The following is a 16,018-nucleotide window of genomic DNA, read 5'->3' on the forward strand; positions in this document are numbered from 1 at the left end:
AGCCGGGTGGCAACAAGAAAGCAATTATTTCACTATGTTCCTCAAAATAAAAACCTGCCTTGTAATACCCCTGTCAGACGGAACCTCAAATACCATTTACGTCAAATGACATTCAGGATTTTCAAATTACATCCAAGAAGGGACCTGCCAGACGACAGCTCTAAATGACATTTAGGTGATGTTTAATGCGATTGCGGTCGCAAACTCGCCTCGGGCATACAGTGCCCGTTTGCGTCAATAAACAATTTTAAAACGGCGAAACTCTCTTTGTGTTTGACAACAAAAGATAACAGAAAACCGGGATGGAGAAAGTTGCTCACACTGACTTTAAATAAGTTTGGTTTCAAACAAAAACTAGATGTTTTGTGGCAACCATGAGGCGAAGGCGGGGGAAACCTTTAGCCGAATTCATGTCGTCATAAGCCAATCCGTAATCCGAGCCTCCCGTGCTATGCCACTACAGGTGACTGCTTGCTCGCTTTCGGTGATTTCGGTAGTGCTTGCTTGCTCTGGCTGGCCCTCACGATCGATCTTCGACTGCCGTGTTCACTTCTACATCCTCATGGGATCCTGGATGCCGTATTGCGCTTCCATTTCTATCACGTCGGTATGGGTTCATCTTGGTTTGAACGTCTCCGGCTCTTGAGAAGACCGTCTTCTTCGTCGTAGACTCATTTCGCAAGCTTCGCCTCGGAGAAACTTCTATCGAACAGTTGCATAAGTACTGTTGCTACAGCAATTAGTGGCACACACGGCGTCCAAATATACACAGCAAATGAATGCTGGTTTGAAGACAAGCCACCGTACCTACTAACATACTATGACTTTACGCAGACGTTTGGGTGATGCCGGCGACGTAATCAGGTACCTTGTGAATGAGTGTCGGCCCCAAATAGAGTGCTTGGTTGGCCAGGTGACTTGTGTGCGCCTAACTATCCCAGCGTGAAATCGAGTTGGCGCTGCGAAGCCATACTGCGGAAGACAGAACCATCGCCAACTTGCTCGTCGTTGACACTCCAGTGCTAAGCGATCGCATCCTCAGACGCGACTGGCCGAAGGTCGTGAGGCCCGCCGAGACCGCTGGTTAAACACACACTGGATAACCAACTTCCCCCAGGGATCCCGCAGGTCATAGAGAGTGGCTGGATGACTGCCACTGGTGACATCAAGTTCCAGCGCTAGCAGCCACCAAAACTACAGAAAATGGTGAGCACCTTTTCTGAAAAAAAAATAAAAATAAAAGTGTGTTGCAATTAGAAAATATTCAGTTTTGAATTGGTAGAATACATATAACTGCATGGTCTTTCCAACTCTTAGAAAATCTCATAGAGCTGGCGTGCGACCCCTCTCCTTGTGGGCTGGGAGCTGCACTGAGCCAAGTGCGAGAAAAAGGCATTGAAAGGCCTGTGTCCTTTGCATCAAGTACTTGGTCGCAGACAGAGCGCAACTACGCACACGCATAACAGTGAGAACAAAGATAACTGCTTTCGCTATCGCACCCTGCAAGCTACACGGCCCAGCAGTCCACTGGAAGGTAGTCGTTGGATATGAGCGCCAGAGATAGGATAAGTTCAAGGCTGCATTCAGGTTCCAGAACGGAAGCATTCAGCTGGACATTTGTTTCTGAGTCTTCGTGTCAAGTTATTACCCTTTTTTCTACTGACGGATCGCAAAGCGGATAACTGACGAATATAGTGGCCAGACATCTTGACAGAAACTAGGAAGACAACTGAAGAATTTCGTGACAGGTTTTATATACATAGGTACCAATTACATTTCAAATTCTACAGTAACAAATACTAAGCTTTCAGTAGATTGCTTTTTTGGAGAAGGCTACCCTGCGCATATTCCACTGCCAGATCAGACATCAAAGTGCACCTCATTGTTTAGCACTTAATTGGTATAGCAGTGCCCATCAAACCTGCAACATCCCTGACAAAAAACGGAAGCTTTTTGGTGTGCTATCACCAGCGCCCTCGACAAGGGCAGATTTATGGGTCTAGCTTTTGAAGGGGGGGGGGGGGGGGGGGGGGGCTAGGCGTTCGGCTGGTGGGGAGGAGTTAGCTGAGATGTACCGTTACGGCTTATACGTTTGCGAGATATATTTTGTTGACCCAATATTAGCCATGTCACGAAAAGCTTAACTTTAGGTTACTGTATACCAACTTTTTCAATAAAAATAGTTGACCTTATGGGCGGTCCCCTCCCCCCTGAATCCCCCCCCCCCCCCTTTCTGGCCCTCGGGGAAGTGCCAAACCCCAGCGTCCACGTGACTTTGAGTAGTGGTTCGCTGATACGTGCAGTGAACCGGACATAATTGTTGAATATAATTCCAGGCAGTCTGGTTTGTTTACTGCAGCGAAGAATGTCGCCAGCTTGGGTCAGCACCGGTTACTTAACAGTGGTCTTCCTGGAGGTGATTAGCATTAAAACATTTGGAAGGGTTGACAGGCAGATGGTTATCCAGTGACTTGGTGCATACGGTCGAAGCATATGGCAAGACGACAATGAAGCCTGGTTCCACAAGGTGCTTGCGTGTTTGGCGGTGAAAGGTTTAATACAGGACAACATTCGCCCCAAAGTAGCTGTAGATATCGGTGCAAAAAGGATTGTCGCATCTAGCATATACGAGGACAGTCTCCTTATGATGGTGGGGTATTGGTAGCCGGGCGTGTTAGCGCACTGCAGCTGGGAGTACGTGAGACGAAAAGTTTCGCTGCAGAACATTTTGAGTTTAGTGTCCACCCTTGCCAACGTCACCTAGATAGAGAGGTCTGTTTAGTGATTTTACTACATCTACTACCTTCCTTCATCAACCGCGGCAGGTTGATTGGACACGAGTTGCGAGTCATCATTCGGATGAAACTTTAGGTCAATCAGTGCTTCACCGATTGAACATTGTGTCCACCCTTAGCGAAAAGTCGTTCAAAATCAGTATACTGAAAGTATACTAATAGTGAACTTAGGGTATGTACTGAAATCGTACTAGTTTCACACTTTTATGAAACAGAATAGTATGCCTTTAGTACACCCCAAGTACGTATGTAGTATACCATAAGTGCACCTCGGGTGTACTTTTAGCATACTATAAGTGCACGTTTAGTGCACTACATGTGTGCTTTTAGTGTACTAAATGTACACTACCAGTACATATATGCGGAGTGTCCCAAATAACTTGCACCAAACTTTAAAAAAAAAAAAAAGAAAACGGAGCGTTCTGCGGGAGTGAAACCAACTGTACGCTGTTAGAAAGTCTCTTGCGAAAGTGCACGACATTGTTTTAGTGTGCCTATTTATTTAATTAAGCGTAACAAGCTAACTTTTGAAATCTTCGTTTAAAAGCCGGGGTGTGAAATCGAAAGTTGTAGAGCGCATTAACAAACACCCAATTAAACCATTTTCAACAAGGTGCACTTTGCATGCTCCTTTTTCCTAGCCTTCAAAAAGACGCCCGCGAAATACAAAAAAAAAAAAAATACCCCGTGACAACTCGCTTCCCCAATCACGGCGTGCGAGCGCGCCGCGAATATGCGTTCTTTGAAGGCAGGAAAAAAGCACGAAAACGTATTATGTTTCAAACACTTTAATTGGGTGTTTCTTAATGCGCCCTGCAACTTTACAATTGATATCTTGGCCCTTAAAAGAATATTTGAACGGTTAGCTTTTTAACCTTAGTTATTTACATAACCAGGCGTATTAAAAAAATCTGTGCACTTTCTGAGGACACTTGCTAACGACAGTTGATTTCACTCCTGAAAAGTCCTCCGGTGTTTTTTTAAGTATGGTGCAAGTTATCTGCATGGGGACGCAGTGTATGTCGGGCGTTCTGAATGGAAAGAACGGTCTCAAATTGACCAGAAAAATCGGCGCCTGCATTTAAAAAGCTGACTTTTCAAAGGTGTTTCTTTCAACAGCTGTATTCCAACCTGTGAAATTTCATGTCATATGGCTCCATTCTCGTGAAATGTTAAGAAACGCCGTTGACAACTCAATTGATGATGATAATGCAGAGGCGCCACCATCGGGAAATGCACTCTTAAAAATGAGTCAGCAAATTAACGAGGAAATCTTTGGCAGCTCTATTCCTCGTGAGAATGACGTACCGGCGTCTTCTGAAACTGTGTGAGAAAAGCCATAAAGAAGAGGTGCACTGCATTTTTCAACTGAAAGTATGTATGTGTAGCATACAAACATTATGATCAGTGTTCTTCGCGTAATTGATAGCACAGAAATTGAAATCCTACTTATCACTTTATTCAAGTTTCCCAGCCTGCCTCACTGTACACTCTCCTTTGTGATGATGGTATGCCATTACATCCTGCGTAAAAAAGAAGAAAAAATTACCCTATGCCACTCTATGATATAACGGCACACAATTCGCTCAAAGGACCACTATGTGAGGAAGGCAAGATAGTAACAACTTAATCCTGACAAAAGGGCGAGGAAAATCAGACAATATCGTTTCTGAAAGCCTGATACCTGAAAGAAGCTCTAACACAGAGCAAACAAAATGATTGGCATTTTTTAATGCCTCGTTTTCTTTTGCTATGAACACACATACAAGTCATACGCTATTACACATTCAGTGGTCCGGCTTAATTTATGATAAGCACTTTTTTTATATAACTTCGAGCTTTTAGAGAAAAGATTCAATATAATGAGTCGGACATAAATGGTTGCTATGAACTATCCTATATATTTACACATTATCTGATATCATAAAAGCACTAGAGCGGGGTAGGGCTGTACTGCATTAATTATAAATTTCTAACCAATCAAAAGTTGGCATTTATTTAATTTATTAGTATTGGCTATTATTCTTTGACAAAAAATAACTGGGCGAGTTGGTACGTTGGTAGTCTCTCAACTCCATCGAATATTCAGGTCCTTTTAACATTTTTTCATGCTTTTGCTTTTTCTAACTGCTCTGACTTTTGTAGCGGCTTTCGCCGCCACTAAACAACATGACATCCAAACTCACTTTATTCACAACACACAATCGCAAACTTGGAAAGCGTGCCGCTTCAGCATAAGCAAAGAGATCGTCCGTCTCTACGGCACAGGCATCAGCACGGGCAAGAAATCATGCTGCTCGCTCTTGTAACGTTTTTCTCGCTCCCGCTTTATGAAACAAATAGTTGGCGAGAGACTGTTGGGACCACACGTCAGAACTAGCATGACCTGTGATTGCTTGAACTGCCGTCAGACTGTACTTGAACGCTCCGCAAAAGCGTCGTCGGGCGACCGTCGTAGGGACGGCGCTCAGGACAGGTCTCGGCTGGCCCTCGGATCCGCCGCACGCGAATCTTTCTCACTCTGCGGAGAGAGCCATAAATTTTGAAGATGCGCTCTTTTCAAATAACGAAATAAAACCGGGTAGAGCATAGTGAGAGTCAAGCATAGCTTAGCAAGCACACGGTACAAGGCAAAGTTTGAAACAGCGGCGCACTTCCCAGAAACAAAAGGAATTTCCTCACCTTCGCTTGCACCAGTCGGCCATGACTGTCCGCCACTTGCGACGCTGCGTCTCACAGCTCTCAGTAATCGCTCGCTATTATTGAACATGGTATTCGTAAGTAAGCTATCTAAAATATCCGCTAAAACGTAAAAAGGAAGCGATGCTCGAAACCTCCGGAATTACAACGGCGGCCAAACGGAAGCTGATTGCAATAGCGATGGTCTTACGCAGTTTTCAAAAGTCACTCAGAGTCACTTCTTTTTGTACTTTTTTTTTTAAGACACAACTAAGCAAATCAATATATTAATAATAATAATAATAATGTCAATTTTATTATATTCGTAAAAGATTAACAAAACGTTTAGTCTATCTTAGGTTTTATCTAAACTTTCGGTTTTCTTTTTCCGTGTAAAACCGAAACTATCTCAAGCAATTTCTCCCTTGTCGCCAAGGCTATTTTGATTCATCAGCGCATGGTTGCACCGCTGGGATTTCGGCTTTTCTGGAAGGATCGGCTCTCGCGGCACATAAATCATGAGGGCAACCTCGCGTTTTGAAACAATGAGCGTGCCCGTCTTTTTGACGAGGGAAAGACACGTTAAATTTACGTCGATTTTTTACAGTGTGGAACTCTCGATCGACGATGTTGTTCGTTGTTGCAATTGTATATCTCTTTTCACGTGAACTGAGATGTCTTAGAGTTTTGCAAGATAAATCTACACCATGAAACACTTTCGGTGAAAGCTTGAGGTTGTTACATAAAGGCGCCAATTTCTCCAGCCAATTTCAGAGCGAGCTTCCATTCATAAGACCACTTCGCTTACGCGGTTCAGAAGTTCATTTGCGCTGCATGCGACCATGCAAGGTGGAGCATCTTATGTCCTCATTATTAGCCGTAGTTTATTTTGCCTCCTGTCCTTTTGATTGCTGTGGATGCAGATATCTGAAACAGCCTATAGTGCGCTGAGATCTGCATTACAAAAACACCGTATTATCCTGCAAACGTAATTTGTCCACTAGCCTATGAGGCAGCACGCAAGTGGCGGTGCACTTTGAAAACAAAGTCATGTGCATGCTTTTTCATCAGCAGCATTAAACACTTGGAGCGATTGCCCTCAATCGCCTAGCTTCCGAATAGTGCTAACAGTTTTTTTTACAGTAAACTTTTATTCTTCAATAAAGGTAACAAATACAGCTCAGGGAAAATAAAAGCAATCTTTGCAATAAAAGTAGACTGTTCAATTGATAAATATAGTAGAAATGACTAGCTAAAATAATTATTGAGAAGTTAGACAACGCTACTCTCCGTGGCGTACAATCTAGCTAATTTTTCTATTTGTGCTTTTTTTAGGCGTAAGTCCATGTTGCATTTGCGACGTAAGTATGCTCTGACAGTGCCGGTCGTTTCCCCGGGGAACTTTTGGACCACGTGGTCTTCAGTGAAATGAGAAATGAAGCATCCCTTTGTCACATTATGTCAGCTATTTTTTAATCAACTGGTTTCAGGAAAATTGGGGGCTCATGCCAATGTTGATGCACTCTTCATGTGTGTCGTGCGACTCGGCGGACATCACATGGGTGAATAACGGTGGCAACATTTTTTTAAGTAATTAAATTTCGTAAATTTACTTTTTTTTATTAATGCTGTTTTAGAGGCAGTTGTTATTAGAGCCTAACACAATCAAAACTATTCACGAAACAGCAAGGGGCTTTAAGATATTTATTTATCAAATTTCGCACTTTTTCCCTCGATTCAAGAACCACGCGCGGCAGGGGCGGGCAAAGTGGAGAGTGACTTAGCGGTTTTGACATGGCATATCGGTGATGGCATGTTTGTTTCTGTTAGCGAGAACTTCTCATACTGAAGTTGTATGCATTATTTAATTTTCTAGTGAAGTTACAAACCTCATAACGTGCTGTCGCATTCAGCCTGAACGAAGTTGCACTCTTTTGACAGTGTGCCTTTGGTGGATGCTCCAGCATCATACTTCCAACGGTTCGATTGAAGAGAATACGTAAGAATAGCATCCTGCGCTCCGTCAAGCGCGCTGTTTTAAAATTGAGAATTCAACATGGTCAATTACACTGTCAATTAAAAAAGCTAATTAGACAACGTTCTGTGACGTTTATTTACTCATCTAATGTCCGCCGAGCCCCATAAATATTACGTGAAAACGGCATCGGCCTGTCTATCGCGTTTTTAGTGTGTTGATGTTAAAAATCGCACTATATATATATATATATATATACCCGTTATTATAATTTGAGTACACCGGCTGCAAGCACTGAAAGTAGACCTTTAGTATACTTAAGTGCACTTTCTGTATACTGATTTTGAACTACTTTTTACCGCGGGCACTACGATTCTACTACATGTACTAGTTTTGTACGGACGAGTATACTTTCAGTCCACCGCCATTTTTACTGGAGGTATACTTTAAGTACACTTAAAGTATACAATCAGTACCAAGACCGCACTGAAAGTATACTTTTAGTATACTTTAGTACACTTCGAGTGTACTGATTTTGAACGACTTTTCGCTAAGGGCAGGCAAAAGCAGATGCAGCCGTCAAGTGCCATTTGTACACTACGGTCAATCGTGGCAAGTGTAGTAAATTCTGTACTATCTTGGTACCCAGGTGGTGTTGCAGCTGCCCATTTCGATCTGTATGTACATTGTACCAATGTGCTTTTGGGTGTCACATGGACATGGCTAGCAGTCATATTGCAGTGGCTAAACTTCTCATACGCAGCATAGTGTAGTGTCCCAATACCTCAAATACAAATAAACACACTGCCTCAGCACAAACGCCTAAATTGCTTTGCTTCGGTGAAAGAAAGTTGACAGAAGCCTGCAGCTGTGTTGTATAGAATAGCTGTCATTGTCGATTGTTACGGTAAAGACGAATATCACATATCGTTACTGATAAGCAAATTCGTTTGATCTGTTACTATTAAATACAACAGCTATACAGACTTGAGCTCCTTGCTCAGCCATTTTATTCAGGAATGACATCACTGCTGCTGTAAGTGACTCTTGCACCTTCACGGTGGTCTACTGCAGCATATCGGGCTGCTTCAAAACTGAGCGGAAGCAGCTTTCACAGCTATGTGTCTTTTTCTTTTTCACTGTTGTCAGCTACACATTACTCTTTGCGCCAGTCCTTATACCACTGTTTCCTCAGCCTGTTCGGGAACTCATAGCATCATCACTAACATTTACATTGGTCTCAGGTCTCTTGCGATTAATACCAGTGGAGGCCGTGACGTTGGCTGATGCACTGTCCTCGTCGCCGTCAAACACCTCTTTTATTGCTGCTTTTCCAGAAGGCTCCTCAAACAGGTCGCTTTCTGCAGTCCTTTTGCACTGCACTTATGAAAACAAGCGAGGAGATTGTCACACAAGTGGCCATAACTGCAAGAAACTAAAGCATGCTTCTTGGAAGCAGTGATCCCAGGAACTTGTAGATTTCTCTGGAATGTAGCCAACTCACTTTGCCTATTTCTATAGCGGCCCCCAAGAGGTGGTGTTTTCTGGAACATGTAGATATTGTAAGTGGAAACTGTGCAGAAATTTTATTCAATGTATATACACAATACCTAAAGGTACAATGAACAGTTTGTAAAATGTTTTGGAATAACATTTTGCACGGATAATATTCCCTGTCATATGATGCGTATATACAAACAAAAGTAGCATATTTAGCTTTGGAACTGTAGGGGATTATACAACAGCATATTAAAGAAGGCTATAAATAAAAACGTTGGGAGACGGACTTCATGCAGCATTTTTTTAACATATCATTGGGAATGTAGGAGCCGGCAATAGACTACTTCCATAAAGCCCTGCATGCAACACGGCGCGCGTTGCACTCTGGGAACTAGTTGGCCAGGGAGGAGGGTCAGTGGCATGGTTTCGGTTTCGATCGACACGTCGACAAGAGATTGTTTTCTGGTCCCGAGAGCGTCATTTGTGGTCTCTAAACTAACCTAAATGGTCATACCTCGAAGCTTTAGCACAATCCCGAGACGTATAGCTTGTCTTAACACATGCTTGTCGTATTTTTGTACTTGAGCCTTCCTGTTAGCGTTGCAATCGAGGTATGTGGACGAGCCAGTGCTGGGAGTCTCGACGCTGCGAAGCTCGGTTGCTCGGGGATCTTGCTTGTGTACGAATCAACAAGCTGTAGCAACCAATAAGTATGCATACATCGAGCTCGCGCCTTTAGATCAGTGTGTTCATTAGGAAGTTTGCTTCGTGCGTCCATAGACGAAATATTACTTTTTGCAATTACTGCATTTCTTAATGTGCCTGAGTACGCGAGGTAAAACTCGGAGGTGCCATTGAAAAGCTCAATTTTAACACACTTATCTCTTATCTGTACTGACCCGCAGCACTACACGAAGTGAAGTCCCCACCCACTTGCATTCCACTAATATTCAACATCGCGTATGCGCATAACGTTATCCTGCAATCATATAGGCAAATTCGCGCATACAGGACGTTTTAAGAATGCAAAAGTCGAGCACTTGAGTGAAGAATGTCGCACCGTTCGCCGGTAGTGCGTCAGACGGGCATGAACCCCTATGCGCATCGCATTGGGGTTCATGCATGCCCGTCCGGCACACGGTGCGACATTCTTCAGACAAGTGCTCGAACGAATTCAAAGCGCATTTGACGGCTGCTAATGGCCATAATATTTGTTATGTGTTTGCTTTCTTCCGGCCTGAGTATGCCGAGATAATTTCAGACACACCGTTCCCGGCACAGAGTTCGGGCGTCAGTAAAAGCTCGTCCAAAAAGCATAGCGAGGAGTAGGGGACGCTTGTTAGGGCCTCCGTCGTAGCTAGCCGATCTCAGCGTTTGCGAAAAGTTAATCTTCTATCAGCATAACATTCTAGTGGGGGATATATGATGACACGAGGAAAACATCATAGTAACTTTTGTGCAGTAGTGAGGTCGAATTTATTGCGTTTCCTTAAAAGTTCATGCGTAAACGCTGGCCTCAACTTTGATACCCTGTGAGGATGCGGCTTGCTTTTCGCCCAATGAAGTAACGAGAAGCGGACATTTGGCAAACAAAATGCGTGTAAGGCTCCAGACGAACAAGTTTCAGTCGTAGTTCACTGGTACTAGACGGGACATGCACTCGTGGGGTGAGGTGACTATGCCACGACTTACTATATGTTTGCATACGCACCCACAATATCCGGTGTTTCGGGAACCAAGGAAAGTGCCCCGGTCTTCGTTTTGTATTGCTCGAGAATGAGTGTATTCTATGTTCGTAAAAAGCCAGATAATCGAAAACGCAAGCAGCGCGTTCGGTCGCGGCGTGGTAGCATGAGATGAAGCTGCTCAGTCGAAACCGAAACTGAGTGGCCAACTAGTTCCCAGAGTGCACTGCGTGGTATTTCGCCGCGATGGGGCGCGTCGGTTTTGGAAGAAGTCCATAGGCCACGGTGGCGAATACCTCCCCTATGTTTGTCAAAACAGACCCTTTACAAGATTTGTGCCGCTTAAAAAAAAGTAAATTGCTTTTGGCCTTTTTGCTTTCTTGCCTGAATCTTTACACTAAGGTAGTACTACATTTGACAAGGCATGTCAGCCAACCTCGGGAGCTGTTGCCTGAGCAACAAAAGCGAAATTTAAAACGCTGCTAAGTGAAGCCGCTACTATGAACCATGATCAAGCCGGTAGTCCCATGAACTAGGTCGAGGTGCGCAGTGGTGCGAAGGTCATCACACGCAAAACAAGTACTATGCGGCCGTCCCTCCCGCTAATTGTGTTGTGTGATTCTGCTGACTAATAGCATCCTCGATCATCCGCACCGGTGCGCGCCTTCATCTTCGATCAAGTGCACCGGTGCGCACCGGACGTCATCGATCAACGAAGCGCACCCTCCCGGTGCGGCTTTTCGTTGCCCCAACGCGCACCAAGAAAATCGGCGGTGCGCCGGGGGGCAGTCCCATCAGGCATTGCGGCCAGGAGCGGGAATCGAGAAGATGGCGGGAGTAGCAGACGCGCAGACTATCGAGATGGCGATCTTGCAAAAACGAACACGCCTCGCAGCTGCACTAGATGATTTCCTCGGGTCTTCTGACGGCGAGACGACGAGCTTCTCGCCATCGCCGCGATTACTGGCGATTGCTGCGGTGGCAAGGAGCGCCCGAAAAGCACGAACTTTGTTGAAAGCGGCGCGAGGCGTTTCGATGACAGCGAGGTACGGCTATTATCTGGTGTTTCGTTTTCTTGAACCAATAATGATGGCCAACATATACATGTGGAATTGTCACCCGCTTCGTGACCCCATCGACAATCACGTCCACGATGTTTATTTCTGTGGGACCGTCAAATCCGCGAGTAAAAGAATAGAAGAAATTGACAGCAGACGGGCACCGTGCGCTGACTTACGCAAGGAAAAACGAACAAAACGTAAAGTGACGCAAGGTGGAGCTCGCCGCGGTGCACCGGCGCGGCGCAGTTTGTCCACGATGTGGCACCGACATCGCGCTGCACGACCGAGGAGCGCTGTGCACTGTGCTGGTTTCAGGGCGATTCCGGTGCGAGTTGATCGAAGATGCTATTAGCAGGTTACGGCCACCGTCAAAGTTGTATCTTACCCAAACTTGTTTCTTGACGTTTCGGTGTTTTGACGGACTGTGCCGCACATGTTTTGAGGAACCGAAGGAGTTCTAGGGACGTCCGTAGGCCGGCGCAGAGCCCACCATTGCGCTTCTGCTACCGAAGATATTCAAGGCGGTCGTCTCACATGGCTTCAGTGCCGACGTCTCTGGGGTGGTCCAGTTGACAGGCGGCCTTTTCTTTCCGGCATATACGCTCCTTCCGACATCGTAAAAACGCGTAAATGTGGAGCGCAACTGCAACCAACGAACCGAGAGCCGACCGAGGCGACCAGACGGCACGTTTGGATCCCTCAGGCCTACTGAATAACTGGAGCCGTGAGTAGTTTAAGCAATTAGGAGTGTAAAGTATGTGCAAAATATACGCTGAACATATTATTTTCGTAATTAAAACGACGTAAACGTTGTTTCCGCAAAGAAATTGTCTTTATTGAATCCCGTCAAATCAGTCAAGTTCTGCCGACGAGAGTATGATTTACAAGCCGTATGTGCGTTTGGGGAGCTCAGGGTATCTAAAATGACATTTAGGTTAAATGCGATTTGAGTTGCTGTGTGCCACTGCCTAAATGACATTTCAACTGAATATCATTTGGCGTGAATGACATTTAGGTGCCGTCTGATGGGGTATACCACCTTTTGGTGCATGATGTAGTATTTTATACAGTGCATTCGGAATTCTTTATAATCTTGGAGTTTCCCAGTATATTAATGAAAGTAAATTATGAGTAATAATTTGTCGAAATATATAAATATATTATTACAAAGTGTGATCGTCTATTTCATGGCTAAAAGTTCTATAAAAGTGTCGGGACAGTCAAATTGGGGATATCTTAACCGGCTTAAAATTTTAAGCTCGATAATTGATCTACTAAAATTATTGAGCCTTTCTCCCGGGAAGGTCGTTAACTTCGAAGCATTCTATAAAGGCGAAAGCGATAGGTTTATTTTGCCGCACTTGTTTTGAGCATGCGCCGCAAGCCTTTGGCATCAGAGTAGAAATTTGATTTGTATTGGTTTCCCCCCTTGTGGGTTCAGCATTGCATGTAAAGATGGCTCAAATTTGCGCTCCTTCCGTCTAATAGTCTAGTGGAGTATGTTTCAGTGAATTCAAGTCATGCTACTAATAGTCCACGTGCCTGCGCACTGCGCAGTAGCGTTGTAATGACTATTTTACTAAACGAGTGATGCGTACTGATCACTAGAAGAAAGATACCGTGTTTCATGGAGTATCAAATAGTAAAATTAGTATAATAAGAATGGCGTGACAGACACATCGGTTTCACCAGGCTCAGCGGCTCATCGTTCTTGTTGTACTCACCCAAATACAACTGTGAAAAGAGAGAACCCACCAAGTCCAACCAAATAACACGTTAAGGGAGAAGTGGCCATCATCTGTTAAAAAGAACAGCGAAATAATTAGCGCGACTATATAATGTTTAACGCTATGTTGAAAGTATATGATATGTAGAAAGCATATGGGTGATTTCATTTCAAGCCAGGCACAAATTTTGGGTCGAATTCTTTTTTTTTAATGCATTTTATGGGGCAATTTTTATAATAAAAGAAGACGTAAACGGCAAGTTCCTCGGATTTGTTGTTCTCAAGTTATGGACCGTTGAAGCGGTCAAGGTGGAAACTCGTTTCTCCAGCTTATTTCACTCCATCTCTTTTCCTTGCTTTTTACGCCACATCAATATAACTTTTTGAGAACACTCTCAACATATGTTTTTTTATACTAATTAACCATCTAGGTCATAAAATTCTTAATGTATTTTTTTTTTTTTTAGTTGTCAAATTACCTCTCTGCGACGATATTTGACAAAGTTAAGCAAGCTGTGCTGTCTGACCTAATCAACATATTTTTATGATCTTTACATCACCGTAAAGCTCCGGTTAAGCTCTTTCTTTTGGGTACATTTTAAATATTGCACAATAAATAAGTAATGCGCTACATGTGCCTGAAAAACAGATATTTCGAAAAACTAGCAAGTTTGAAGTTTATTTTCTAAAAAAAAAACACCTTTTATTCCTTTTATTTTTTATTCAGAGTTAGCTAATATTGTGGTCTATCAAGAACTACCAACAGAAATTGTAATATATTGTTTTTATGACCGCTATTAAGACACGAATATCGTGCTATGAGTATTTTGAACGGGACTTCGCACAGGGGCTCTGCTGGGCAGAATTTTGGCCGATGTATGGTTTTCTACTTATCGTTAGCAGTTACCTCAATATCAAGCCATAAGCATTAAAGGGGTTATGACACGTCAAAAATAAAATATGAGATGAATATACTGCTAGGACCCATTGTATGTTTCTATAATCTTGCTAAATTTGTTTTGAAAATGGGGCGATAGTTTCGTGGATAAATCGATTTATATGCGGGCCCCTCGGAGGGGCAGATTCGGGCGGAGCTGGAGGTTGGCTACGTAGCCGGCCTCCAGCGCGGTGTCTCCTTGCACGCACTCACAGACCTGGCTCTCTTGGCGTATCGAGCCTCAGCTTGCTCGTTTACCTTCCACGTTTCGAGCATGCGGTCCGTGACAATTACGTCTACGGCATCGCTGGCCTTGTCAAAGTGTTCGACGCTGATCGCACCAGCGATGAGGGTGATTTTTATCAAAAGATGTTGTAATTCGTGAACTGTTCATTTTAACAGCGACCCGCTGGAGACCAGCTCCACCGACGACGAGAAACGGACGAACTCGCCATGGTCACCGTCGTCCGGGAATATCTCGCAGGCGCATGCAGGGTGGAAGGTCAACGGGCCGGGGGCGAGAGCGAGAATAGCTTTCGGGTTACCGAGTTGTGTGAGCGGTTTTGATCGTACCGCGACGAGGAGAGCTTGAGCAATCATGGGGGCGCCTAGAATGAGAGAGTGTTCATGGTCACGCGGTTTATGGACACCATGGTGTGACTAACTTGGGATGATGCGTAACATCTACACTGCCGGACAAACTTAAGTCAAGAGTAAAACGTCTAAGTAACCCGGCATGAATCATTGAATATACAGATGAAACCTAAACACATGACTAACACGATACGAAATGCTTGTTATTTTACGAAAGAGGCCGTACGTGCACAAAATAAACCGTACTTCCTAAGCGTCAGATACAAAATCATACATACGTATATGCACTGCATATCTGTTTGACATAAGAAATATGAGAATTACATATCAATTTCGGTATTTCAAACTCAAAGCCAAATGCAAAAGGCCCCAGAGGAATCCTCTAACGATCTTCATTCCCCCGTATTGAAAGAAAGTAAGCACGGGGGGAGGGGTGCCTGCACTTGTGGATAGGACTTCTAAGTAACTTTTTTTAAGTACGCTACTCCAAATTTTATTACTCTTTATTGTTGGATATTCAGGTAACTGCTAAATGATAACTAGAGAACCTTACATAAGCCAAACTTTGCTCAGCGGGGCGCCTGTGCGAAGTCCCGTTCAAGACGCTCATAGCACGAGATTCGAGTCTTAATAGCGGCCACAGAAACAATATATTACAATTTCTGTTGGTAGTTCCTGGTAGACTTCTACATTTCCTGACTCTGAACAAAAAATGAAAGAAATAAAAGGTGTTTTTTTTTAGGAAATTGACTCCAAACTTACTAGTTTTTCTAAATATCCGTTTTCCAGGCACATGTAGCGCATTGTATATTTAGGCACAATATTAATATTGTTCAAATTACACTAAAAATAGCTTAATTTGAGATTTACGGTGATGTAAGGATCATAAAAATATGTTGATTAGGTCAGACAGCACACTCTAAAAAAAGCCAGTACGTCTGCTTTTCCGCACAACAGTCGGAGAGCCAATCACTGCAACCTACGGAGGCAGCTCGGCGAATGACGATGCCGAAACATATGTTTAGACCAAAAAGCACAGTCTGAGTTGTAACATTAAGCAATGCAA

At 43.8% G+C, this 16,018-nt stretch overlaps 1 protein-coding gene across 3 annotated transcripts in view; it reads right to left on the reverse strand.

The window, feature by feature from the left end:
- LOC115311315 (MFS-type transporter SLC18B1) overlaps nt 1-16,018 on the reverse strand; it is a 228,527-nt gene that overhangs the window by 198,020 nt on the left and 14,489 nt on the right. For all 3 annotated transcript variants that reach the window (XM_042291835.1, XM_042291836.1, XM_042291834.1), the window contains one exon: nt 13,420-13,493. In XM_042291835.1, the coding sequence (XP_042147769.1) occupies nt 13,420-13,493 (74 nt within the window). The remainder of the gene's footprint in view (nt 1-13,419; nt 13,494-16,018) is intronic.

Source organism: Ixodes scapularis, unplaced genomic scaffold, assembly GCF_016920785.2.
Source record: "Ixodes scapularis isolate PalLabHiFi unplaced genomic scaffold, ASM1692078v2 PGA_scaffold2__306_contigs__length_199485367, whole genome shotgun sequence".
Classification (NCBI taxonomy): Eukaryota; Metazoa; Arthropoda; class Arachnida; order Ixodida; family Ixodidae; genus Ixodes; species Ixodes scapularis.